At 42.0% G+C, this 27180-nt stretch overlaps 2 protein-coding genes across 8 annotated transcripts in view; one reads left to right on the top strand and one right to left on the bottom strand.

Moving 5' to 3' along the window:
• GADL1 (glutamate decarboxylase like 1) overlaps positions 1–5578 on the bottom strand; it is a 647456-nt gene extending 641878 nt beyond the window's left edge. For both annotated transcript variants that reach the window (XR_014064519.1, XM_081527025.1), the window contains exon 1: positions 5499–5578. The gene's annotated coding sequence lies outside the window, so the exon portion shown is untranslated. The remainder of the gene's footprint in view (positions 1–5498) is intronic.
• Positions 5579–5600: 22 nt separating this feature from the next.
• LOC145520508 (uncharacterized) overlaps positions 5601–27180 on the top strand; it is a 165607-nt gene continuing 144027 nt past the window's right edge. For 5 of the 6 annotated variants that reach the window (XR_014064525.1, XR_014064524.1, XR_014064523.1 and 2 more), the window contains exon 1: positions 5601–5822. Coding sequence is in view for 1 of the 6 variants with exons in the window: in XM_081527048.1 (XP_081383174.1) it covers positions 5674–5822 (149 nt within the window). In the remaining 5 variants the exon portion in view is untranslated. The remainder of the gene's footprint in view (positions 5823–27180) is intronic. The other variant, XR_014064526.1, reaches the window with a different exon arrangement.

Consider the following 27180-nt stretch of genomic DNA (forward strand, 5'->3'; position numbering starts at 1 on the left):
GGCTACTAGAGTGTGGGTAGCCTGGCAGGTGGGGCTAATGGGAGAGAGGGCACAGCAGTGAGTGTATCGGATCTAGAGTTGAACTGAGTTTGGGCCTTGTTGGCAGCTCATTTAGTGAGATTTGGTTCATGTGCTTTGGGGAAAAATTAGGGCATTACCATTAGCAGGACTTGGAGTCAGCCTCAGTGAGACTCTAGAGACCTCTTTTTGCATCTCTGTGTCCAGATATCAACTTTGGGGATTGCTGGGAACTTCTATTTGCTTTGGCACCAATGTCTTTATTTCATCTTCAAAAATTGGAAATTACTTAAATGCTCAAAAGGAAGAGAATAGTTGTGTACATCATGAAAAACCAATACTGAATTAATTGTATGCACTGGTTTATAAAAGAGCTTTGAGGAAAAGACAAATGCTTCACATATAATGTTAAGTTTCTAAAAACAGAATATTAAAGTAATAAAAATTATATTAAAAACTACGTATACATATGGACAGGGCTTCCCAGGTGGCACAGTGGTAGTAAAGAATCCACCTGCCAATGCAAGAGACTCAGGAGACACAAGTTCGATCCCTGGGTTGGGAAGATCCCCTGGAGAAGGAAATAGCAACTCACTACAGTATTCTTGCCTGGGAAATCCCATGGACAGAGGAGCCTGGCAGGCTACAGTCCATGGGGTGGCAAAGAGTCAGACAAGACTGAGCAACTAGCACAGCATGCACATGGACACACACATACATACTACCTATGGACAAGTACTAGAAAGAAGTCCCTACAAGTGGAATGTGTGAGCCATCAGTGTGGCAAGATCCAGAGCAGCTTTGCCTTCATGCTTTGTTGTGATTTCCACTAACAATATTAATCACACTGAGTATGCAGTAACGAACAAACTGTAGACAGATCTGAAATCATCATAACAATTTCTTAGTCTAGGAAAGACAACCCAGAGCAGAAAGGAGCCAGCTAGCCTCTTCTCCCCTAAGGCCCAAACAAAAACAAACTAGTATAAAATACAGTAAGAGGACTGGGTTAGGAAGCAAGGAAGAAAGAGCCTTTGGACTGTCAAGGTCGTAGACCGAAGGCTGACATCAGAGGGTTAGAGAAGAATAAACTTAGAAAATCCCAGAAGCAAACAATGCGGTTCTGCCCATCGGTTCTTCATTCATTGACAGCAATGCCGTGAGACACCTCAGAGTTAACCATCCTCATTTCCATCACTGTTATTATGGACTGGAACTGGTTACCAAGGGAAGCTGTGGAACTTTTCCCCGGAGGCCATTCAAAATCAGATATAGACAACCACCTGTCTTCAATAATTCAGGTTCCATTGAGCTAAATGACCTCTGAAGGTCCTTTAAACCCTATGACTCTGGATTCCTGTGCTGATAACATTAAGAAAATCTAACGATCTTTTTTTTCCTAATCATTTACTGTGTACTCTCTGTCTACATTTTTTTCGGATTAGCAAGGGAAACTTCCTACACGCAATCCGTTCATTCCTCTCCCTGACAAGAGGCTGAAAATATCACTAGGGAATATTTCTCAGCTGCAGTCGATTATTTCTTCTTTCTCTGCCAGGTGTCACTGTGCCCAGAGAGAGTTCATTTAGCAAGGAAGGGGCTAGGACAGTGGGTATCAGAGGGGAGAAACAACATGTCCAAGAAGCTAGGGGGTGGGCCTGGCAGGAAGAGGGGAGGTGGGCAGAATTTATGGAAAGTCAGTGACGGATACAAAGCAAGAACCTAACATGGAACATAAAAAGGTTAATAAGCCATAGTTCTGCGTTTGTGTGTGTGTGTATGTTTAAAGTGTTTTAGAATGAAAGGTTGCCACTTGTAGCAACATGGATGACCCTAGAGACAATCATACTAAATAGGTCAGACACAGGAAGACAAATATCACATGATATCACTCATATGTGGAATCTAAAAAAATGATACAAATGAATTTTGTTATAAAACAAAAGCAGACTCACAGACATAGAAAACAAACGTATGGTTACCAAAGGTGAAAGAGGAGGGAGGGATAAATTACAAGTTTGGTATTAGTGGATAAAAACTGTTATATATATAATGGGCTTCCCTGCTAGCTCAATTGGTAAAGAATTCACCTGCAATGCAGGAGACACAGGTTCAATCCCTAGGTCAGAAGACCCCCTAGAGAAGGGCATGGCAACCCAGTCCAGTATTCTTGCCTGGAGAATCCTATGGACAGAGGAGCCTGGTGGGCTACAGTCCGTGGGGTCACAAAGAACATGCACATATATAGTAGATAAGCAACAAGGACCAACTATATAGCACAGGGAACTATATTCAATATCATGTAATAACCTATAATGGAAAAGAATCTGTGTGTGTGTGTGTGTGTGTGTGTGTGTGTGCACGTGCGCACGTGTGTGTAATTGAATCACTTTGCTGTACACCAGAAACTAACACAACATTGTAAACCAACTGTGTGCTTAGTCGCTCAGTCGCGTCTGACTCTTTGCAACCCCATGAACTCTAGCCCACCAGACTCCTCTGTCCATAAGGATTCTCCAGGCAAGAAGTTGCCATGCCCTCCTCCAGGGGATCTTCCCAACCTAGGGATCGAACCCAGGTCTCTCACATTGCAGGTGGATTCTTTACCATCTGAGCCACCAGAGAAGCCCAACTGTTAGGGGAAGCACACTGACTGAAACCCACTCACCCTAGACAGGCACCGTAGTTGCCATTTGCATGAGTTGTTTTTACGACAGGAGGTCCTGGTAAGAAAAACGAATTAATAAGCCACCACCAACTGGAAGAGTTCAGGAAAGGTCAAAAGGTGACACCACCTGTCCAACCACCTCCCAGAATCTTTCTCGCTGGCGTCCATCTTAGTTGAGCAATGCACGTGCCACCAGGAAGAACTCTGAATCAAATGATGGGACAACCCAGAAACTAATCCCACCACCATAACCCCAAGACTGTGAGCCATGGGGCAGAGCAGTTCTCCTCGGTTCCCTCATCCTGCTGCTCTCCACCTGGGCGCCTCTTCCTAATAAAATCTCTTGCTTTGTCAGCACATGTGTCTCCTTGGACAATTCATTTCCGAGTGTTAGACAAGAGCCCACGTTCGGGCCCTGGAAGGGGTCCCCCTTCCTGCAACACAACTATACATCAGTAAAAAATTAAAGTGTAAAAAAAAGACAGAGATAGTTACTTCTGCAACTTCGAAGATACTGTCAACTGAAAAAAAAACCAAACAACTTTAGGACACAAAATCCTACACCACCCAAGCAAAGCTGTTATTTGGCCATAGCAACTAAAAATATTAATGATTCCACACCAAATGCTCCATAAGAAATCATCCCCAACTGCCAGAAAGGGTAAAAAGCATCAGGCAAGATTTACATACTCTTACTCATAATGTAAAAGTAGTGAGCTTAAAAAAAATAACGATGTGGTTATTTTTTAAAATTCATAACTTGAATTTTGCCCCTCAATTTCTCATCTCTCCTAATTTGTCAGTGACCATTTGTGGGGTTCCTTTTGAAGACTGCCTTTTGTCCTCCTTTGGGGTGTGATAGGCACCCAGAGAAGAGAATGGGGCAGGAATTATTGAAAGCCCCATTTTGGATCAGCATTAACAATTCATGGAGCTCATCTCCAGTTCCACCTGAGGCGCTGGGAAGGACACAGACAAGCAGTGAGGGCTTGTTCAAAGTGTCTCCTAGTCAGCTTTGAAATGCACAGTGGATCGGGGCCAACTCGAGGTCAACACCTCTCCTCCTCCTCGTTCTGAGAGCTGCCCGGCTGCTCTTCTGAGAGAGGAAGTGAAAAGACAGACTGATGGCACACCCACCGGTGTCTGGCTGGCCACGAAGGGTCTTTTGAAATGCAAACCTCCAGAGCTGAGGGTTGGAAACTTGTCTTCTATTCAGGGCCACTGTGACACCAACGGGGGAAAAATAATCACCAAAAAGTAATTTAGGCTGAGTGGTTTACAAAGTGAGAGGAATCAAAGGGTTAACTTACACTAGTTAAATATTGAGAAGAGGGAATATTCAACATGATTAAGCGCGTGCAAAGGCAGTTCAGTTTCAGATGCAGAGCAGGTAAGGTGGGGGGGGAGGTGATTGGTGCTTATACCTTCATCAAATTTCATGCAGGTCCAACAAATGGGCCCATATCAAGACTAACCTAAGGCAATGTGCCCTCCAGGCAACACTAACCTCTTCTGGCTTCTGAGATGCCAAAATCTTACTTTCCTCCCCCTTCCTAAACTCTCCTCCTCTGAGTCATTTGCCGAAGGGCATGGTAACCCACTCCAGTATTCTTGCCTGGAGAATCCCATAGACAGAGGAGCCTAGCGGGCTACGGTCCACGGGGTTGCAAAGAGGAAGACACGACTGAAGTGACTTAGCACACACCTCCCCATCTCAGACCTGGAAGTTGTTTGCCGATGACTTGGTCCTAGGTCTGCTTTGATTCCTCCCACATGCCTTCTACCTGGACTGCCCCTTATCACGTCCTGATTCCTCTCCATGTCTAATTCTTTTTTTTTTTTTTAAGTTCCAGGGCCAATTGGAAGTTTGACGTTAGCAGATGCAAACTAGTCCATAATAAGATGGATAAACAAGGTCCTACTGTATGGCCCAGGGAACTCTATTCAATATCCTGTGATAAACCATAATGGAAAAGAATATTTAAAAAAAAAAAAAAAAGAATGTCAAAAGAATTTTGGAAATTTTTCAGCAATTAAGATAAAGATGCAAAGCAAAAAATTTTCTAAAATAAAATAAAACAGATTTGTGGTTGTCAAGGAGGAAGGGGGATAGAGTGGAGGACGGGATTAGCAGATGTAAGCTGTTATATACAGAATGGATAAACAACAAGGTACTACTGTATAGAACAGGGAACACTATTCAATATCTTGTTGAAGTGGAGCAGGCTCCTATAGTCCTTCCCCGCCATGTCCTCAGACTACCTTTTGTCTGTGGAAAACCTTTAGTCAAAGAATAAGTTTAATCAGAGAAGTGAGAAAATGCAGAATCAAAGCAGTCAAATAGGACAAAAATAAAAATAATAGTTCAGTCATTAAGCAAAGTCAAGGACCTTTAGTTTCTTCTCAAGGGCTAATATTCTGAGCCATATCCTGTGAGCTGTCTTATAGATACTGAAACCCCACCCGGTGGAAGAAGTTATTAATAACTACAGGATGACCAGACTGTAGCCATGATGTAAGCTGTCACAGTCCCAAGAACTGGCCTCGAGGAAATGGGAACAAACCGACCCTGGAACAGAATACTAACTGTATAAAAACAATAGAGATGACACTGGTTAGACTACTGATGACGAGTTTCAAGGCGACCGTCAGAGCTGACTGTGCTGTTTATACATGGAGCCCGCTCCCTCTGCCTATAAAAGTTCTTGCCCACTGACTGGGGTTGGGGAGGAGTCGGCCTTTGGATATGAGCCCCCTGCCCTTGGCTGCCAGCCTCCAAAATAAAGCAAACTTTTCTTTCCACTAACCTTACCTCTTGACTGGCTTTCCAGCGGCAAGCAGCCGGACCCACTTTCGCTAATGGATTTGGCGCCAACGTGAGGCCGCGCTCTCGCGATATCTGGCTCCTGGGGTTGTCACCATCGGTGCTGCTGCCATGACGACATGCTGGAAGGCTGTGAGGAGCCTCGCTGGCCCCAAGAAGAGGTATGGGGAGGATATTCCTAGCATCTGCCTACACCATTGGTTTCGGGGATCCTCCCTGCTTCTCCTCGGCTCGGCACTGGCTGCCAATATGCGCTTTTCCTTGGTGGAATGAAAAGACACCTCTGGACAAGCTGACGCGCTCCGAGACCCAGTGAGTTCACCAGTGTGCACCTGGCAACTTCTCTTTTGAGCTCGAGGTGCTCAAAGCTGGTGTTTCGCCAGTTGGTTTTGACGTGTTTCTGATGTGGAGGCCCGTTTGTATTGGGAAGTACACTTAGACAACACTGGCTAGATAAAATACCGTTTTCAGCATTTTGACCGCAAAGAGAACAAAAATATGCCCAGGAGAAGGCTTGAAGTTAACTCTTAAATCATGTCCTTGAAATATTAATACACACACAGTCCACTCCTCCTAAGAATTCAGCCTTAGGTTAATTGGTAGAACTTCAAGAAGAGGCGAAAAAAGGTGGGGGTAGGGGGAGAGAAGCCTTTTAAACCCAAGTGAGTAAATTCAGTTTATTCCAACTATTATTTATAAACTGATAACTTCTCTATTGAAATATCTGATTTGAGATCTCTGCCTGAATATTATATGTCTGTATGTAACATTGTCCAAAATGAAATCAAAAGCTTTCGGATAAACTCTTTGAAAATAATTATGTTTAAGGAATGTCTACCTAAAAACAGTTTTTCCAGATTTTTAGTGACTTGAAACCTTACAGTTTTGCTAAATTAAGTTAAACTATGAAAGCTAATTGAATATCTAAATAATTTTTAAGATAAAATACTGGAACTTTGCTGAACAAATGTAAGTTTGCCTACTTTGCTTTCTTGCGTGTTAAGTCTCTTCAGTCATTTCGGATCCACACTGACTGTAGCCTGCCAGGCTTGTCTGTCCATGGGACTCTCCAGGCAAGAATGCTGGAGTGGGTTGCTATGCCCTCCTCCAGGGGATCATCCCTATCCAGGGGTTGAACCCAGGTCTCTTATGTCTCCAGCACTGGCAGGTGGACTCTTTACTGCTAGTGCTGCCTGGGAAACCCTTCTTAGGAGAGAAAAAAATCACTAAAGATGTTTATGTTTACTAAACACGCATCATGTACCACATTAAAGAGAACATATGCTATGTGGGGAAAAAAATGTATATTTTTAGAGGTTATGCAATATGTTCTTAAGTTTGCCAATCAGTAAATGCTGATATAATAGTTCAATTAGTTGATTCTTGGTTTTGTTTAGACTTTTAAGGACTAAAGATTATAATATGTAATTAAAGCTACTAGAAATGACAAGGGAAGCATTTCAGTGTGTAAAGCAACTAGGATATGTGTTGCAAGTGAGAGAAGGTATAAAGAATGGAGATGTTTTTGTTGCAGAAAAATGATGATAATTTTATCATAGAGCCAGTTGCTTCTGGATAGGGAAAAATAATGGAAAAACCATATGGTTACAAAAAGTGATATAAGGTTTGTAAAAAAAAAAAAAAGAGAGAGAACTTTGAGAAAAGAAATTTGTGTGTTGTCAGCAGTAATTAAGATCAGACTTAATTAGGTAAATGAACTTCGTTATTAATGGTAAGCTAGTTTAAGACTGGAATTTGGTTTTCTTTCTTCCTATTATGAGAACAAAATTTTCCCGGAATATTGAGCTGCTTTTGATAACAGATTGTAAGTTTCTTTCTCTAGCTAATTTTGAGTATTCCAAAGAGCGCCAAGGTAGCTATTAATAAGAAGAAATATTAAAATACCTAGGATTTTTGGTATGTTAAATTATTTGGAACACATTTGATAATTTTCAGACCATACTACTGAACTGGGTAAGAAAGTTAAAGAATTCTAATAGAAAGCTATTGTTTTACTTCAGAATATATTTTTGACTCCAATGTTCAGGATGTGAAAATTGTCTAGTGAAGTTATCACAGAGTATAGTTACTTATGATGTGTATCACTGCTGGCTTTAAGTTCACTGCTAAAAGCACGCATACATTGTTTGTGTCATAACTGTGCATAAGTGATAAAATGTATGACTATGAAATGTTTCCCTGTCAACAAATCTCTCTGTACTCATTTGTTAAATCTGATTAGTTTTCTCCCAACATGGATAACTAGGCCAATATTTAAACAAAAAGTTGGCCTAGCACCAAGGGATATGAATGGCCCCAGAGCAGGAAACTGAGTCACTCTGGCAACGATGAGAAAATATGTTGTTTATCAATGTTTTCTGTGGAAAGATTTGCCATTATTAATAAAAGGGGAAAATAGTGAAGGGAAATTTCATATATTGAAGTATGGGAAAGTCATTCTGGTTTATGCATGATTTAAGTTTAACTTTAGGCTAACCAAACAGCCTCCTGGTGGCCTATTAAACACACTATAAATCAAAAATTAAAAAATAATAGTAAGCAACACTCACACACATACATTGTACATCTGCTTTAACCATTAGGAAAAAGTACATTCAGAGAATAATACAAAGATGCATTTTGGTTGTTATCTCATTGTAACACGTCTACTAATTTTCAAGCATTTGTCTAAGTGCCATGACAAGATAATCAAAGAGAGGTAATGTTTTCACAAAACAAAGTGTTGATGCTAAACTTGGAACTTGAAATTATTTCCAATTCTGTGTCCATTCCCCAAATTAGGTAGGACTGCACCCCATTTCAGCAGAAAGTAACCAAAGCAGTCAACACCCTCAAAGACTTGGGGAATATTAGGACAGAAATGGAACTAAAATCGAGTTCCTCTGCCAAGTTTAGGATTAACTTCTCTATCAAAAGCTTGATTCCATTTCTTGCTCAGTACCCATCCCTCCTCAAAATTGAGGAGATTCAAAGAAAAGGGGGAATTGAAATGGAGCAGGACCTTACAGTCTTTGCCTCCCATGTCTTTGGCCTGCCTTTCGTCTGTGGAAAAACTTTAGCCAAAGGGTAAGTGTAGTCAGGGGCTTCCCTTGTGGTTCAGCTGGTAAAGAATCCTCCAGCATTGACGGAGACCTGGGTTTGATCCCTGGGTTGGAAAGATCCCTTGGAGAAGGGAAAGGCTACCCACTCCAGTTTTCTGGCCTGGAAAATTCCATGGACTGTATAGTCCATGGGGTCCCAAAGAATCGGACATGACTGAGTGACTTTCACTCCCTCACTCAAGTTTAATCAGAGAAGTGGAAAAAAGATGCAGAAGCAAAGGAATGCAAACAGGACAAAATAATAATAATATAGTCATTTAATAAAGTCATGGACTTTTAGTTCCTCCTCAAGGTCCATAAGTAATATTCTGAGCCATATCCTTTGAGCTCTTATAGATACTGAAACCAACGCCCACCAGGTAAAGAAAGCTAACTACATAGTGACCAGATGGTAGCCATAACATAAGCTGCCACAATTCTGAGAACTGGCTTCAAAGAAATGAGAACAACCCTGGAACTAAATATTAACTGTATTTAAAATAATCAAGATGATGCTGATCAGACCACTACATGACCAATTTCAAAATAGTCAAAACTGTCATTCAAAAAGATACATGCCCCCCAATATTCATAGCAGCACTATTCACAATAGCCAAGACATGGAAAAACCTAAATATCCATCGACAGATGAATAGATGACAAAGATGTGGTATATGTATACCATAGACTACTATTTACATAAAAAAAAAGAATACCACTTGCAGTAACATGGGTGGACCTAGAGATGATTGTACTAAATGAAGTAGGTCAGAAAGAGAAACAAATACCATGTGATATCACTTAGATGTGGAATCTAAAATATGACACAAATCAACATATCTATGAAACAAAAACAGACTCACAGATACAGAGAACAGGCTTGTGGTTGCCAAGGTTGGCGGGTAGAGGAGGGAAGGATTGGGAGTGTGGGATTAGCAGGGGCAAACTATTATATATAGAATGGATAAACAGGTCCTACTGTATAGCATAAGGAACTGTATTCCATATTCTGTGATAAACCACAATGGAAAACAATATAAAAAAGAATGTGTGTGTGTGTGTGTGTATGTGTGTGCGTGTGTGCTAAGTCACTTCTGCTGCTGCTGCTGCGCTAAGTCACTTCAGTCATGTCTGATTCTGTGCAACCCCATAGACGGCAGCCCACAAGTCTCCACCATCCCTGGGATTCTCCAGGCAAGAACACTGGAGTGGGTCACTTCAGTCATCTCCTACTCTTTGTGACCCCATGGACTGTAGCCCACCAGGCTCCTCCATCCATGGGATTCTCCGAATACTGGAGTGGGTTGCCATGCCTTCCTCCAAGGGATCTTCCCAACCCAGGGATCGAACCCATGTCTCTTATGTCTCCTGCACCGGTAGGCGGGTTCTTTACCACTAGCACCACGGGTATAACTGAGTCACTTTGCTGTATAGCAGGAATTAGTGCATTATAAATTAAGTATATTTCAATAAAAAAGTTTTTGAAGAAAGATGACTCCTCCTATAACAGCTCTTGCCCACTGATTGTCAGAGGTTGGGAATCAGCCTTTGGACAGGACATATTCTACCCTCCCCCCCAGTTGCTGACCTCAACTTTCCTTATCAAACTTTCCTTTCCACCAGTCTTGCCTCTTTACTGGCTTAAAGCAGTGAGGAGCTGGACCCCACTTTCAGTAACACTTTCTCAGTGAGTGCCGGTCCACCTACTCCATTTCAAAAATCAGTACACAAGGAGTCAATCTTGAAACCTCCTTGTCCTCACCTCCTGTCTACTGCATCTTCAAATCCAAAATACCTCTGCCTTCTGCTCCTAAAGTCCCAGCTGCCAGCATCTCTCTGTCCAAAATAGCAATATGTTATTATCCAATTTCTCTGAACCCATTTTTGGCCCCTCCAGTTCATTCTGCATGCACCAAGGGTAGGTCTCTGCAAGGCAAAGCAATGCCTTCTAATGCGTTTAGGGTAAAGACTGACATCCTATTGTGGCCCACACAGCCCACCTCTGCAGCCTCACCTCTAGATGCCTCCCGCTTCCTAGGTGTTCTCTGAAAACCACACAGGGCCTGCGTTTCCTCCAGTTCGCCCAGCTTCTCCTCATGTCAACACCTTCAGAAGGGCTCATTTTCTCTGCAGGCGCCTGCTTTCTCCCAGTGAATCTGCTGAGTCAATTTCCTTCATCCTTTCAGTGTCAGCAGAATTACCGCTTCCTCACCTCATACTAACCATCCTGCATCCCCAAGGTCGAGTCAGAACCTCCACTTTGAAACTGAAGGGAAGAGGGCGGGGTACAACTTTTAAAAGTAGGACAAAGCCATGCAGAATATGACATCCACTGGTCAGAACCTGGCAGACCCAAGATGGTGGAAGATTTGTCTACTGGTAGACCTTGAGCCTCATTACGTACTCATATTATCATGCTAAATGACACACCCACAGGCACCATGACAGTTCCAAGGCCACCTAGAAAAGGCACAGAAGTGGGTGGTGACCCAGTTCCTGGAAATCCCCACTGCTTCTCCAGGATAGAATACCCCTCCCACTTGTTAGCTTATGGAATTAGCCAGCCTGTGAAAACTAACCATCCCCATGCCTAGGGCTGCTGTCAGTTTCCAAGAGGACCCCCATGCCCTAAGGCCACCTCTCACCTGAGATGGACCACATTCTGCCTATGGAATGTGCATCTCTGCTTTCTCTCTACTACCACTCACCCTTGAATTTTTCCTGCCTGAAGTCCAGGACCCTCACTTAGTGGCCCGTCTCAGGAACCCACCGGAGACTGCGACATGACCATTCTCTTGCACCCCATTTTGTGTAACATCTTTACAAAAGGAAGAGGAGGAGGGTGGTCTTTTCTTCTTCTTCACTTTGCCTTGGTTTAATAGATCTACTTCTCACCCATCACTTTTCCTCTCACTGAATTTCTTCTGCACCAACACACTCAGAACCTGAGCTTCTTTAAGTCCTAAGATAAGCTGTACAGTTTCAGTTGAATTATTGTGGGTTTAAGTCCAGTTTGAGGTGTGGTTTTATTCCTAGGTCCCCTCCCCTGTCTCACCCTGCTCCTCCCCCACTGCCTTCAGAAGGGCTCATTTTCTCTGCAGCTACCTGCTTTCTCCTGGTGAATCTGCCGGGCCAATTTCTCTCATCCTCCTAGTGTCAGCAGAATTAATGCTTCCTCACAGCAGCTATCCTGCATCCCCAAGGCCAGATCAGAACCCCCACTTGTCCAGTTTCATAGTCTCCTTGACTCTACTTTTGTAGGATTTGTCATGCGTTCTAATTAACCCACTCCAAATAGTTGCTTGTTTCCTATTTTTTTGCATTGTTATATGTCTAGTGCTTGGCACTATATCCTGCACATTCGATGAAACTGTCCTGAATGAATGAAAAAGTGAATAATAGGAGCAGAGATAAAGTCACAAGAAAGGAGAAAATTTTTCTGGAACTAAGTTAAAATGTGTGTATTTTTATTCCTGTAAACTGAGATGCTCTTCCTCAGTGACTCATATTGAAATCCGTGATCAGCGTAAACCCCAGTGGCTTTTTCCACATTAACTGATGAGTTAGGTGTGCCTCTGTGCTGAGGTAATTGTGTTTCATCTGCACATAAAGTTCTTAACTTTGGAGAAAAATACAATTTTTAAACCAAATTCTGTCATCTAAGATATTAACTGACCTCACCAGGTGTCATTTGAAAATACTGTAATTATGACTATCATGCCTTTTTTCAACTTGTTAATAAATGGTCTGTCCATGCTAGCCCCCAGAAAACCCTACACATACCCCTACAGTCCTTTTTCTCAGTGTGGCAGACATAATTGGTCAACTCATCCAATAGCCATTTCTCCAAACTTTATTATTCCTTGCTCTTTTTTAATTATAGAGGCTGAGAAAAGCCAAAAACCCACTATGCCAACTTTCCTATAGCTAGTTGTGGCTAGTGAGGCATAAAGAGACATCAACAAGGAGGAAGGGGCATAGGGAAATATTCTGCTCCCATTTTTTACAAAAAGCAAAGTCAGTCTAAGGTGTCCTCTCTTAACATTGATTATTCCATTATTTCTACCTTTGAATGTGATTTTGATGCCTGGAGCCATAGCAGCTGTCTTGTGACCATGAGGTGACAAGCATAAAGGCAGAGGCAATATTAAGATGGAGAAACTTTGAACTATTATGGCTATAGCTAGAGTTCTCATTATGAGAAATAACTGTCTTTATTGCTTAAGCCAGTAATTTTTAAAATATTTATTTATTTGGCTGCGTTAGATCTTAACTGAAGCACACAGGATCTTCAGTCTTCATTGAGGCATGCGGGATCTTTAGTTGCAGCATGTGAACTCTTATTTGCAGCATGCAAACTCTTAGTTGCGGAATGTGGGATCTAGTTCCCTAACCAGGGATCCAACTTGGGTCCCCTACATTGGAAGCCTGGAGTCTTAGCCTCTGGACCACCTGGAACATCCCTTAAACCACTATTAGTTAGGTTTTCTGTGTTTTACAGTCAAACATGGCTTGAATCATACCTTTAGTTAAAATGCCAACATGAATCAATATTAAAAGTATAGTTGATCAAACAGACACAATTCTGTCTAACCACAGTGAACTCCAATGCTAATTTTTTTTTTATTTCATCCATGAAGGTATCATGAAAGACTTTATTTCAATTTTTCCCTCAAGTCACCATATACTGAGACTATGATATTTCCTTCCTTTGACAATCCTATAGATTTACTCTTTAACCACTGCTCTTGGCCTGGAAAGAATGAAGATAATAGATGTGTTGTGTTCATATCCTATTTCTGTGATATTTGATCTGGATTAACATTAGGCCTCTTAAGACCTTTTTCTGCATAAGCTTCATCATTCTCTTTTTCATAATTATTTTTTAAAGTGGGCAGGTATTTTTTCCTTCTGAACACATAAAGATGAAAAAGCCAACGAAACAAACAATAAGCTCTCTGTGCTATTCTTCCAAACTCTTCATGGTTCCACATCCTGAAAAATCTTCGAAAGTAAATAGAATCGTTTCAGTAAATAGAATTGTCACACTGTTCTCTGACACTAGTGAGAATATTAGTTGTGCTTCTGTGTCATAGACTCAAAATAACAATGGCTTTGATAAAAAGATGATTATTTCCAATGGCTTTGATAAAAAGATGATTATTTCCAGCCTAACAATTCAGACACTAGCGGTCCGGGGTGGTATGGTAGCTCCATTTTGTCAGGCACCCAGTTTTCTTTTTCCTCTAGCATATCTGGTTGGATTTTCCTCTTGGTCCAAAATGGCACCTATCATACCCACATTCAGGGCAGCAAGATGGAGAAAGGAGAATGAGAGATGTCCTTTTGGGACTTCCATGGTGATCCAGTGGCTAAGACCCCACCCACATGTATGTGGCACAGCCACAAAATTAAAAGCAAAATAAAATTAACTTGCATTTTTAAAAATGTCCTTTCCCTTTAAGGCATGACCCAGATTACACACATCACTCCTGCCCATGTATCACTGACTACAGCTTAGTCATATGGTCATGTCTAGGTGTAGGAAGACAAGGAAATGTAGTCACTTTTCTGGGAAGCCAGATGCCCGGCTAAATAGCAGGGCTTCAACTACTGTAGACAAAGGGAGGAGAGATTTCAAGGAATAACTTACAGCCTCTCTCAGACTCTCCCCTCAGAGAAATATGAATTCCTGGACTGAAGTTGCAATAACAAGCAATAATGTCATGATGTATGTGAAATCAAGCCAAAGGCTTGAAGCTTTCTCTTGAGCCAGACAGAGATCAACCACTTTAATGAACGAGTCCCAGTACTTTTGAAGTTTCTCTATCACATTGGTTTGCAGAGTGGCTGGGCCCAACACCACCAGCATCACCTGGGAACTGCTAGGAATGCAAAGTGTTGGACCACACTGGACTTTCTGAATCAAACTGGGGGTGGAGCAGGTAGCCTGCGTTTTAAAGGGCTCTGCAGGAGGCTCGGATACATGTCCAAGCTTGAGAGCTGCCATGCTGTGAGGTGTCACATTCATAGGTCTGTGATGAACATTGATAAATTCCCACAAGATGACACCTGCTACCTGGAGAGTTCTTGCACTCAGGTGGGCAACAAACTATTCCATTAAGAAAAGGTTCTGATCGTACAATGGATTCCAAATAAAGTATGTATCCTTATATTAAGGAGTCTAACTCTTAAGAAAGGTTCTATCTGCTTTGTCATTAACCTTTTTCAAAACCAATGGTTGTGGAGCAGTGGATTTAAAATGAGGAAAAGGGCAAATCCCCTTCTTACTGAATGTTCACGCAAGGACATGGACCAGCTCCGTTTCTAAAGCAGTCAGTATGATGAACAACATATCCAGTGCGGACATCTCGCCTCCAAGGTTGAGGGGCACATGACTGATTCACTAGATGGAGGTTGTAGGCATCTCTGGGGGCATCCCTTCATACAATGCTTTCTTTTTCTAGCTCATAGATGTGAATAATTACTTATATACACAGTCTTTCCTTTCTCGTATGGTTTTATTAATTATACGACGTAATACATGGTCATGTATGGATGTGAGAGTTGGACGGTGAAGAAAGCTGAGCGCCGCAGAATTGATGCTTTTGAACTGTGGTGTTGGAGAAGACTCTTGAGAGTTTCTTGGACTGCAAGGAGATCCAATCAATCCATCCTAAAAGAGATCAATCCTGGGTGTTCATTGGAAGGTCTGATGTTGAAGCTGAAACTCCAATACTTTGGCCACCTCATACGAAGGGTTGACTCATTGGAAAAGACCCTAATGCTGGGTAGGATTGGGGGCGGGAGGAGAAGGGGACGACAGAGGATGAGATGGTTGGATGGCATCACCGACTCGATGAACATGGGTTTGGGTAGACTCCGGGAGTTGGTGATGGAGAGAGGCCTGGCGTGCTGCAATTCATGGGGTCGCAGAGAGTCGGACACAACTGAGTGACTGAACTGAACTGAACTGAATACATGGTCTTTATAATCATTTTCAGCAGAGCCTCTCAAACTTTGATTGGCAGATGAATCCCCTGGGGACCTTCATAAAACACAGATTCTGATTCAGTGGGTCTTGGGTCGGGCCTGAGATTCTGCATTTCAAACTGGCTCTCAGGTAAGGCTGATTCTGCTGGTCCAAAAGCCACACTTAGAGTAGCAAGGATGTGTAGAATAACAGGATAAAGAACAGAGGAACTGTTAGGCGACCTCCCAAATTTAGCTAAAGAAGTTGATACCCAGGAGGACTGTTCAAAGTAAGCACCCAACGATGGGGAGGTTAAAAGAGAAAAGATGCCTATTTACTGGGAATACTGGACAAAGACAGGAAAAAAGAAGGGGCAGTTCCCCCAAGGAATGCTCCACCCTTGCTTCCAGGGAAGGATGCCTTCACAGCCCAGCTGTTTTCCCTGGGAATCATTGTGGTTGATGGCAGCTACTCCCTCATGTGTGCATTCATTAAAAAACAGATTTACTGAGCACTGAGTATATGCCAGGGGTCACCTGGAGTCTCACGAGATCAGTCAGAGAAGCAGAACTCACCGTCACGGTCCCACACTGTGACTAGGTCCCTGTCACTCCTGTCTGTCTGGGCGCTGACTGGTCTGCTGAACTTCTCCCCAGAAGTAGGCTTACTTCTCATTGAGCTGTTTGATACAGAGGTCCCCAACCTCCAGGATCTAATGCCTGATGATCTGAAGTGGAGCTGATGTGATAGTAACAGAAATAAAGTGCACGATAAATATAATGTGCTTGAATCAGGCTGAAACCATCCCCCCCACCCCTACCCACATCTGTGGAAAAACTGTCTTCCACGAAACCAGTCCCTGGTGCCAGAAAGGTTGGGGACTGCTGGTTTAATAGCTTTGAGTTATAGGGGCTCCTTTGTATTGGTTCCTTTACTTTATCTTGCAGAAGCCCATGTTCTCTGGTTGGGGAGATAGTCTGTCCAGGAATGAATGCCCCCATGGGTATCTGGCTCCTCTGTCTACTCACAGAGCTAGTACTCAGCATCTCCCCGCTCAACTGAGAAGCCCTTTTTAGTCAGGTCTTAAGGAGAGAAGAGGGTTTCCCCAGTGGCTCAGCAGTAAAGAATCTGCCACAATGTAGTTCAGTCTCTGAGTCAAGAAGATCCTGTGGAGAAGGGCATGGCAACCCACTCCAGTATTCTTGCCTGGAGAATCCCATGGACAGAGGAGCCTGGTGGGCTACAGTCCGTAGGACCACAAAGAGTAGGACACGACTGAAGCTCCTGAGCATACATGCACACAAGGACAGAAAAAGCTCTGTTTACTTTTCTACCCTAAGCCCAAACATTCTCAGTGTCTTAACCAAAATATTAAATGTGCTTCTTCCTTCACTGTTCCTCAAGGCAAGATGAACTTCTGGAAACTCCCCAGACACAAGCTGACCCTGACTGTCCCTTTCTCATCCCCCACGAAAGAGCATTAAGAAAATTTTAAGAACCTTTCTATTCAACATAAGTCAAGTGATCATGAAGGCCCTGGGGTAAATCAAACATATTTTTTCAACCCAGAAATTAAGAATGTGCCTGGATATTCAAAAGTACTTATGGGGACAAAGACAAAAAAAATAAGAATAGGCTTGTCCTAAAAAGTTTCAAACACATATTCATCTTGGCACTGGTAACCAAAAGTGTTCTAGAGCTGACATCGAAGGGGGAAAAGGATGCAGAAAGGAACAGAAACAGACAGAGACTGTGCATTCCGTCTATTTACAATAGCCAAGACATGGGAACCACCCAGTGTCCAACAGACTTAAGATGTGATGTGTATATATGTATGTGTATACACACACACACACAGTGGAATAAAAGAAAGTGAATTATTGCCATTTGCAGCATCATGGATGAACCTAGAGAACATTATACTTAGTGAAGTAAGTCAGAGAAAGACAAATACTATATGATATCACTTTTATGTGGAATCTAAAAAATAATACAAATGAATCTATATACAAAGCAGAAACAGACTTACAGACATAGAAAACAAATTTATAGCTACCAAAGAGGAAAGAGGGAGTTAAGTTAGGAGTATAGAATTAACAAATACAAACTACTATACATAAAGTAGGTAAAGAACAAGGATTTACTATATAGCACAGGAAACTATATTCAGTATCTTGTAATAACCTATAATGGAAAAAAATGAAAAATATATAATTGAATCACTTTACTGTACACCTGAAACTAACACAATATTGTAAATTAACTATACTTCATTTTTTTTTTGAAAGACTATGTTCTTCATAACTGTATCACTCAGGATAAGCCAGATCAGTTTTCTCAACCTATTTTTCATTATCACCTCCCCAAGGGAGTCTCTTTCAGACTTTTTGTTCTTAAACCCCACCATGAAATTTCATTACCACAGATACTTTATACATTTATTTATTTACATATGTATAGACTATATTTTCACCCATCCCAAGAACCAGTTTTTACCTCCATGGAAGTGATATAGTTCCTCTTAAGAATGCATGGGCTAGATGCTGCTTGGTAACAAACAATCCAAAATCTTAGTACCTACTTAACAACAAAGTTTTTTCTTATTCACATTCCCTGTATATCAGGGGTCAAATGGTATGGGTGGGAAGGGAATGGTGCAGGGGCTGCTTCCAAATCCCTTTACCCCAGGATCCAGGCTGACAGAGCAACCACCAATTTCATCATCGCTGGATACCCGTGGCAGAGGGAAAACAGTGCTTAGGAAGGTCTCACACCTACTGCTAAATGCTGCAACTCAGGAGACTTTCATCTCAGTTTGTTGGACAGAAATAAGCCATATGGTCCCCACAACCACAGGGGACCAGGAAGTTTAATTCTACTATATGCCCAGAATATGGAAAACAGGAAGAAATAGTAGGCAAAAGCCACTGAAAGCTCTTAAAAGAAACTTGCCTTTGGACATCCCTGCTATCAAAGAGTACACGTTGCTAAACCTATCAGAGAGGCTCTTGGGACCACAGGATGTTAACTTTCCTCCTTCAAGATTCACCTGAGTTCCTGGTAGATTTAACCCATGCAGACACGTCCCCTTCCCCACCCCCCAGCCAGTGTCTGGTCCATTCATCCAACTGCGCTGTAGCCCCAACACCGTGTTCCCTCTTCTTCCCCTTTCTCTTCTGCTCCAACTCGACAACTGAGGATCTAAACCAGCAGAAGAAAGTTAGAAGGCTAAGAAGGCTGTCTACAGAGAAACTTTCGATATTGCAAAATGGTTCCACCGCCAGCCCCTTTTGGGAAAGCCAATGAATTATATACAAAGAGTTTGACACCGAAGAGTTTAAGACCTAAGCATCAAGATGAAACAGAATAAGTGCTCAGTAAACATCTGATAGCTCAATGAATGCAAGGTTGGACAAATTGATGAATGAAAAGCATGATGTGCAGCCCATTTTCCAAAGTCCTCTGCAGGACATTTCCCCCTTTATTGTTGTTTTTCTGATCTTCATGTGAACCAGTGTCATATCCCAGTCTTAGCTTCACAACAAGCTTTGTTTCCTTGTGGCCCCGTCGTTGGCTTGACAACTGGGTTCTGTGTACCTGTGTTTACGGCTCCACTTCCTCTTTCCTTCCCCTCTGTTTGCAGGCAAGGCCCTGTAACTTAGACTGTCCTGTATCCTGTTTGACCTGTGACTATTCGGGTCTCATGCTACTCCCCAGAAAACTCTCTAGAAAGAAAAAACCTCCTGGCATAAGCACACTGGCTGTGAAACAATGACACTGACAAGCAGAAAGAAAGTAACGGGATGTTGTTGCAAAATGTTAGAAACATGTGCACACAGACCTGTGTAGGTTCAGCCCGTAATTGTTTTATGGCTTTGTTGTTTCTCATTTTGTTGGACGGCACTGTCCTAAGCTAAGTCAGTCAGTTCAGTTCAGTCGCTCAGTCGTGTCCAACTCTTTGTGACCCCATGAACCCCAGCATGCCAGGCCTCCCTGTCCATCACCAACTTCCTGACTCCACCCAAACCCATGTCCATCGAGTCGGTGATGCCATCCAACCATCTCATCCTCTGTTGTCCCCTTCTCCTCCTGCCCCCAATCCCTCCCAGCATCAGGGTCTTTTCCGATGAATCAACTCTTCGCATGAGGTGGCCAAAGTATTGGAGTTTCAGCTTCAACATCAGTCCTTCCAATGAACACCCAGGACTGATCTCCTTTAGGATGGACTGGTTGGATCTCCTTGCAGTCCAAGGGACTCTCAAGAGTCTTCTCCAGCACCACAGTTCAAAAGCATCAATTCCTTGGCGCTCAGCTTTCTTCACAGTCCAATTCTCACATCCATACATGACCACTGGAAAAACCATAGCCTTGACTAGATGGACCTTTGTTGACAAAGTAATGTCTCTGCTTTTTAATATGCTATCTAGGTTGCTCATAACTTTCCTTCCAAGGAGTAAGCGTCTTTTAATTTCTTGGCTGCAATCACCATCAGCAGTGATTTTGGAGTCCAAAAAAATAAAGTCTGACACTGTTTCCACTGTTTCCTTATCTATTCGCCATGAAGTGATGGGACCAGATGCCATGATCTTAGTTTTCTGAATGTTGAGCTTTATGCCAACTTTTTCACTCTCCTCTTTCACTTTCATCAAGAGGCTTTTTAGTTCCTCTTCACTTTCTGCTGTAAGGGTGGTGTCATCTGCGTATCTGAGGTGATTGATATTTCTTCCAGCAATCTTGATTCCAGCTTGTGTTTCTTCCTGCCCAGCGTTTCTCATGATGTACTCTGCATATAAGTTAAATAAGCAGGGTGACAATATATAGCCTTGACATACTCTTTTTCCTATTTGGATCCAGTCTTGTTCCATGTCCAGTTCTAACTGTTGCTTCCTGACCTGCATACAGGTTTCTCAAGAGGCAGGTCAGGTGGTCTGGTATTCTATCTCTTTCAAAATTTTCCACAGTTTATTGTGATCACATAGGCAAAGGCTTTGGCATAGTCAATAAAGCAAAAATAGATGTTTTTCTGGAACTCTCTTGCTTTTTCGATGATCCAGTGGATATTGGCAATTTGATCTCTGGCTCCTCTGCCTTTTCTAAAACCAGCTTGAACATCTGGAAGTTCATGGTTCATGTATTGCTGAAGCCTGGCTTGGAGAATTTTGAGCATTACTTTACTAGCGTGTTAGATGAATGCAATTGTGCAGTAGTTTTAGCATTCTTTGGCATTGCCTTTCTTTGGGATTGGAATGAAAACTGACCTTTTCCAGTCCTGTGGCCACTGCTGAGTTTTCCAAATTTGCTGGCATATTGAGTGCAGCACTTTCACAGCATCATCTTTCAGGATTTGAAGTAGCTCAACTGGAATTCCATCACCTCCACTAGCTTTGTTCATAGTGATGCTTTCCAAGGCCCATTTGACTTCACATTCCAGGATGTCTGGCTCTAGGTGAGTGATCACACCATCATGATTATCTGGGTCATGAAGATCTTTTTTGTACAGTTCTTTTGTGTATTCTTGCCACCTCTTCTTAATATCTTCTGCCTCTGTTAGGTCCATACCATTTCTGTCTTTTATCAAGCCCATCTTTGCATGAAATGAAACAACAGAATGATCTCTGTTTGTTTCCAAGGCAAATCATTCAATATCACGGTAATCCAAGCCTATGCCCCAACCAGTAATGCTGAAGAAGCTGAAGTTGAATGGTTCTATGAAGACCTACAAGACCTTCTAGAACTAACACCCAAAGAAGATGTCCTTTTCATTATAGGGGACTGGAATGCAAAAGTAGGAAGTCAAGAAACACCTGGAGTAACAGGCAAATTTGACCTTGGAGTACAGAGTGAAGCAGGGCAAAGGCTAATAGAGTTTTGCCAAGAGAATGCACTGGTCATAGCCAACACCCTCTTCCAACAGCACAAGAGAAGACTCTACACATGGACATCACCAGATGGTCAACACCAAAATCAGATTGATTATATTATTTGCAGCCAATGATGGAGAAGCTCTATACAGTCAGCAAAAACAAGACTGGGAGCTGACTGTGGCTCAGATCATGAACTCCTTATTGCCAAATTCAGACTTAAATTGAAGAAAGTAAGAAAAACCACTAGACCTTTCAGGTATGACCTAAATCAAATCCCTTATGATTATACAGTGGAAGTGAGAAATAGATTTAAGGGACTAGATTTGATAGACAGAGTGCCTGATGAACTATGGACAGAGGTTTGTGACATTGTACAGGAGACAGGGATCAAGACCATCCCCATGGAAAAGAAATGCAAAAAAGCAAAATGGCTGTCTGAGAAGGCCTTACTAATAGCTGTGAAAAGAAGAGAAGCAAAAAGCAAAGGAGAAAAGGAAAGATATTCCCATTGGAATGCAGAGTTCCAAAGAATAGCAAGGAGAGATAAGCAAGCATTCCTCAGCAATCAATGCGAAGAAATAGAGGGAAACAACAGAATGGGAAAGGCTAGAGATCTCTTCAAGAAAATTAGAGATACGAAGGGAACATTTCATGCAAAGTAAGTCAGGCAAAGACCAATACTGTATGATATCACTTATATACGGAATCTAAAAATGCAGCATTCCAGTGAATATAACCAAAAAGAAGTAGACTCACAGAGATAGAGAACAAACCAGTGGTTATCAGTGGGGAAGTGGAGAGGGGCAATGTAGGGATGCAGGAGTGTGAGGTACAACTATTTTGTGTAAGATAAGCTACACGGATGTATTGTACGACGCGGGGAATACAGGGAATATTTTGTAATAAGTGTAACTGGAATGTAACCTTTAAAATTTGCATACAAATTGTTTAAAGAAATAGAGAAAAAAGAAGACCATATGAAGACATAGCAACACTGAGACACACCTAAAAAATACCATGTTGAGGATGAAAGCAGAGATTGGAGTAATATATCAACACACCAAAGAACACTAGGGGTTGCTGACGACCACTACCAACTAGGAACAGACGTGGAAGGGATCTCCCTAGAGCCTGTGTGGTCCTGCCAACAGCTGACTTCAGACTTTCGGCCTTTGACCTTCTGATGAATTCTCCACAGTGGGAGAATAAAGTTCTGTTATTTTAAGCTACCAAAAATAAAATAAGAGAAAAGATATAAAATTAAATAGAGAAGATAAAATGTAAACTAACAAAATAAAGTATAAATAAAAACAAGTGAAATAAAATACTAACGAAGCAGGCATATAGCTGTCAGTAGTATTCATCTTTACATACATAGTTATGTGGTCAAGCAGTTACTCTCAGAATTTATGAACTATGAAAAGAGCAAGTCAACTGTCTATATTTAGGCAATCAATGTGTCCAAGTGGAGGCTTGTCCTGTTCAAATCAAAATATCTACTTGGAAATATAAAAATGTTATTGAAGCTCCTCTTGGGAGTCAAGGGCTGGGGTGAGGATGTGGGAATGAGAGTCAGACTTTCTGTCTTGCAGAGGGATGCAATGAATTTAAAAAAAAAAAAAAAAAAACCCTTTCAAGAAGGGAGAGGAAGAAGATGTTCCTGGTTGGCAGGGAAGTTTTGCATCAGGAATTCTAGAATCAAGCCCTCAAAAGGGCAGTATAAACTTGTTTTGAACACAAATACACAGTCATTAGCACACTAGAAAGCCATCCATGTTGCCTTTATCCTGTAACATCCTGTCTCTAGCCTGTCTCTAGCTGTGTGCTTCCGAGACATAGATTTCTGTTGCTACTGCCAGTCATCTGGTATTCTTAACAAACAATGTCATAGAGAGGAGAGCGTATGAAAGGCGTAGAAGAAAAGGATCTCACTTTACCCTTTCGATGGCAGGCAGCCTGTTCAGCGTCCTGCACATATCACCAGAGCAGAACATGAGACACGGGAGGTGAGGATGCACACAGCACCACATGGTCCCTGATCTCAAGGAAGCAGCATTTTAATGGAGAAGAACAGACAACAAGGAAGTAAATGAACAGATGAAAGAGGCACTAGCATGAGATCATAAATGTGGGAAGCAAATTAAAACAAGGAACTTCCCTGGCGGTGCAGTGGTTAAGACTCCGCCTTCCAGTGCAGGGGGTCAGGGAGCCGAGAGAACCCAAACATGAAACTTCCCAGGTGGCTTGGTGGTCAAGAACTCGCCTGCCAATGCAGGGGCCACAGGAGACTCAGGTTCAGTCCCTGGGTCTGGAAGATCCCCTGGAGGAGGAAATGGCAACCCACTCCAGTATTCTTGCCAGGAAAATCCCACGGATAGAGGAGCCTAGCAGTCTATAGTCCACGGGGTTGCAAAGAGTCAGACCTGACTGTGTGGCTGAGCATGTGCAAAGCAGAAGCAATATTGTAACAAATTCAATAAAGACTTTAAAATGCTCCACATCAAAAAAAAAAAAAAAAAAAAAACCTTAAAAAGAAAGAAAAGAAAACAAAATAAGGTGAAAAAAAATCATAAAAAGAATGAAAAGAAGGTGATTTTTTTTGTTTGTTTCTTTTTGTACTGACTCGGGGGTTGGCTGTTACTTTACATAGAGCAGTAGGTGAGATTTTTCTAAAGTCATGTCATTTGAACTGAGACCTAAATGATGAGAATGAATATGTCCAAAGACCCTGCGGGAGTCATGAGCCTGGTGCCTTCAAGGAGCAGAAAGAGGGCCAGGTGCCTGTGAAAGTGAGGAGGAGGATGCTGAGAGGAAACTGGAGCAGTAAGTCAAATCTGGATCACGTAGGGTCTTAAAGACCAGGTTAAAAAGTGTGAATTTCTCTGTGCACGTAGAGGGTGGTCATCACAAGTGAGAGTGAGGAGAGCTGGCCTCGGTGGTCTCCCCGTGTCTCTCCAGCCCTACTGCAGGCTCACAACTAGTCAGTGCAAACAAATTATTGTCCTAGGTGAAATTTTCTAGATGTAGATCCTGAGACAAGGACTCATGTCAAGGGACTTAATAAGGAAGTACGCCCTGTAAGGAAGTAAGCCGGTAAGGAAGAGTAGGGGAGGAATGCAGAGTTTCGAGGATGGGAGCTTCAGCCTGATCCCTGGAAGCATCTCTAAGGGAAGAGCGTGTCACAACACTCCGCAGCTGTGCCAAGTTACCATGAGAGACCTGGCCTTTCATAGTCTCATATCTGGCAGGTATTGGTTAAAGACCACTCCAGGAAAAGTAGGCTCCATCGTCCTGAGTGTGGATCTCCAAAAAGAGCTGCAGGTGATAAACAGCTCAAGCAAAAGCATACAGCATAAACATTCACACACACACACACACACACACACACACACACACACACACACAGCAAAATCAGATCCTCGAGGACTGGAAGAGTTCCTATATCATCCACAACACAGACTAACTGAAATACCTAGTTTCAAAATAAGTTTCCACCACTTACTACCTCTGTGATCTCAGTCTTCTGCTCTGCAGCAGGGGTCCCCAAGCTCCAGGATCTAATGCCTGATAATCTGAGGTGGAGCTGATGTAATAAAATAGAGATAAGTGCACAGTAAATGTAATGTGCGTGAATCATCTCGAAATCATCCCACACCCCGATCCATGGAAAAATTGTCTTCCGTGAAAAACTGGTCCCTAGTGCCAAAAAAGTTGGGGACCTCTGCTCTTCAGAATGTATATAATCATAGCCCTCACCTTATGGGGTTATCCCAAAGACTTAAATAATGATAATGCATTTAAATTCTAGCACAATGCCTAGCATATAGTAGACACTCAACAAAATTTTTTTTCACCTAGTCAGGCATTCCAAAATTTCTGCAGCGATCTAAAGGAATATTTTCCCATTTGTTGCCTTCTCCACACTCATATGAGATCATAAAAGCTCCACCAGTTTCCATAAGCATAATAGCTTTATAATAAGGCCGGTTGGCAAGTAAGGGATTATTCTCAGAACTTTTAAAGAGAAATATAACTGCGTTCCCACATAATTATACATCAAGGCATCCTTAAAAATCTTTTACCCCTGGGGGGGACTAGGAATATTCTTAATGATAACCAAGGACTGTCATTAGCTATCACAAATAGATTCAGAAGTCATAGATGCAAAAGACTTCAATCAAACTCTTTATATTCAGGTCCATGATAAGTGATAATAGACTCATGTCTACTTCATGGGTTCTGCTTCTACAATTGCACTTCAAATGCTATTCTGCTTCCTAATAATAAAGGCACATGTTCACTTCAGCAGAATTTTTGTAACTTGTTTAAAGGACCCAATGTCAAAGAATCTCTATTTAGCACTCAATGGGACTTTGAACCTTTAATCATATTCCCATGTCTTTCATCAGCCCACTTCCCAGCACCTACATTTTGAGCTGTTTCCAGGTCGGCCTGTGTCTTTCTATCCATTACGACAAGCCCACAACAAGGAAAGGATGATCTAAGATATAGAAATTCAAAACCCCAGGGTCCCATATAGGACCCATATCAGTGGCAAGATATCACTCAGCTCAGAGTCTGGTTGGAAAGGAGAGTAATCCATACCATTCTTTAAACACAGTCTATTTATATGGAAATTAAGGGGACTCGATTGATAAAGATTGTTTGTGAAGAGTAGTTGTCTTAAACTTCTAAGTAAGATAGATAATCCTCTATGGTTTTCTCCCTTTTCAGCCAGACTCCACTGAAATTCCAGCAAATTATTATTATTTTTTTTTTAAATATGTTCACCCAAGAGGACAAGTAGAAGGGTAGAGGAGCCAGCGAAGAAATGAAGTTAGAGGTGGGACTGAAAACGGAGCAGTTAACCCACATCCTGAACTATAAGAACCTCTTCGCTCTTCTTCTACCTGTCCCAAAATAACAGCAGCCAGGCAATTCACTGTCCCTTCATCTAACTCCATCTGCAAGCTGGATGCTCTTCTATAGAGAAACTAAACACAAATATAAACTCTTTTGAGACAGGTAAAGTCCCCCAATAAAAATACCCCATCATTACCTCATCATCTTCAGATGAAGCCCACTGGTGAAAAGGTTCCCTTCCCACAACACACAGATTCCAGTCTGCTTTCTATATTTTCCTCTCAGTTATACATGGAAAGCCAAAGATGACCAGTTACAAGAGCAGATTTCTTGCATGAAAGACATCAAAACAATCAAAAAAGGAGGATCTGAGGGAAACAGAGGCAGTGAATGAAGTTTGAAAAACCTCAAGTGTGTATTTTTAGAATGCTAAGAAAAGATATTTGTATTTGTGAAACAAGACTAAGAAGCTAGTAAAGAGTACCAGTCAAAGTACATCGGGGAGCAGTCTGCCTCTCTTGTGTCTCCTGCGTTGGCAGGCAAGTTCTTTACCGTTGCACCACCTGGGAAACCCTATGTAAAACGTAACTGAAATTAAATTTTTGATGGAAACGCTAGATGATAAATTTGAGGAACTTGGAAGAAGGGAACTTACCAAGAAAGTAGAACAATTTTCTGAAGACATAAATGGGAGGGGAAATGAAACAAAATTAGATGATCAATCCAGGAAATTCAGTGTCTAATTAATATGAATTCAAGAAGTAATAGAGGAAAGGAATGGGTAAAATTATTAAAGTCGCAATACAAGAAGATAGTCTATGGCTAACGACATGAGTCTGTAGTTCCATAAGTGACAAATGCAATGAATT

The sequence above is a fragment of the Giraffa tippelskirchi genome, chromosome 9, assembly GCF_054371585.1.
Source record: "Giraffa tippelskirchi isolate mGirTip1 chromosome 9, T2T-mGirTip1v1.2.pri, whole genome shotgun sequence".
Taxonomy (NCBI): Eukaryota; Metazoa; Chordata; class Mammalia; order Artiodactyla; family Giraffidae; genus Giraffa; species Giraffa tippelskirchi.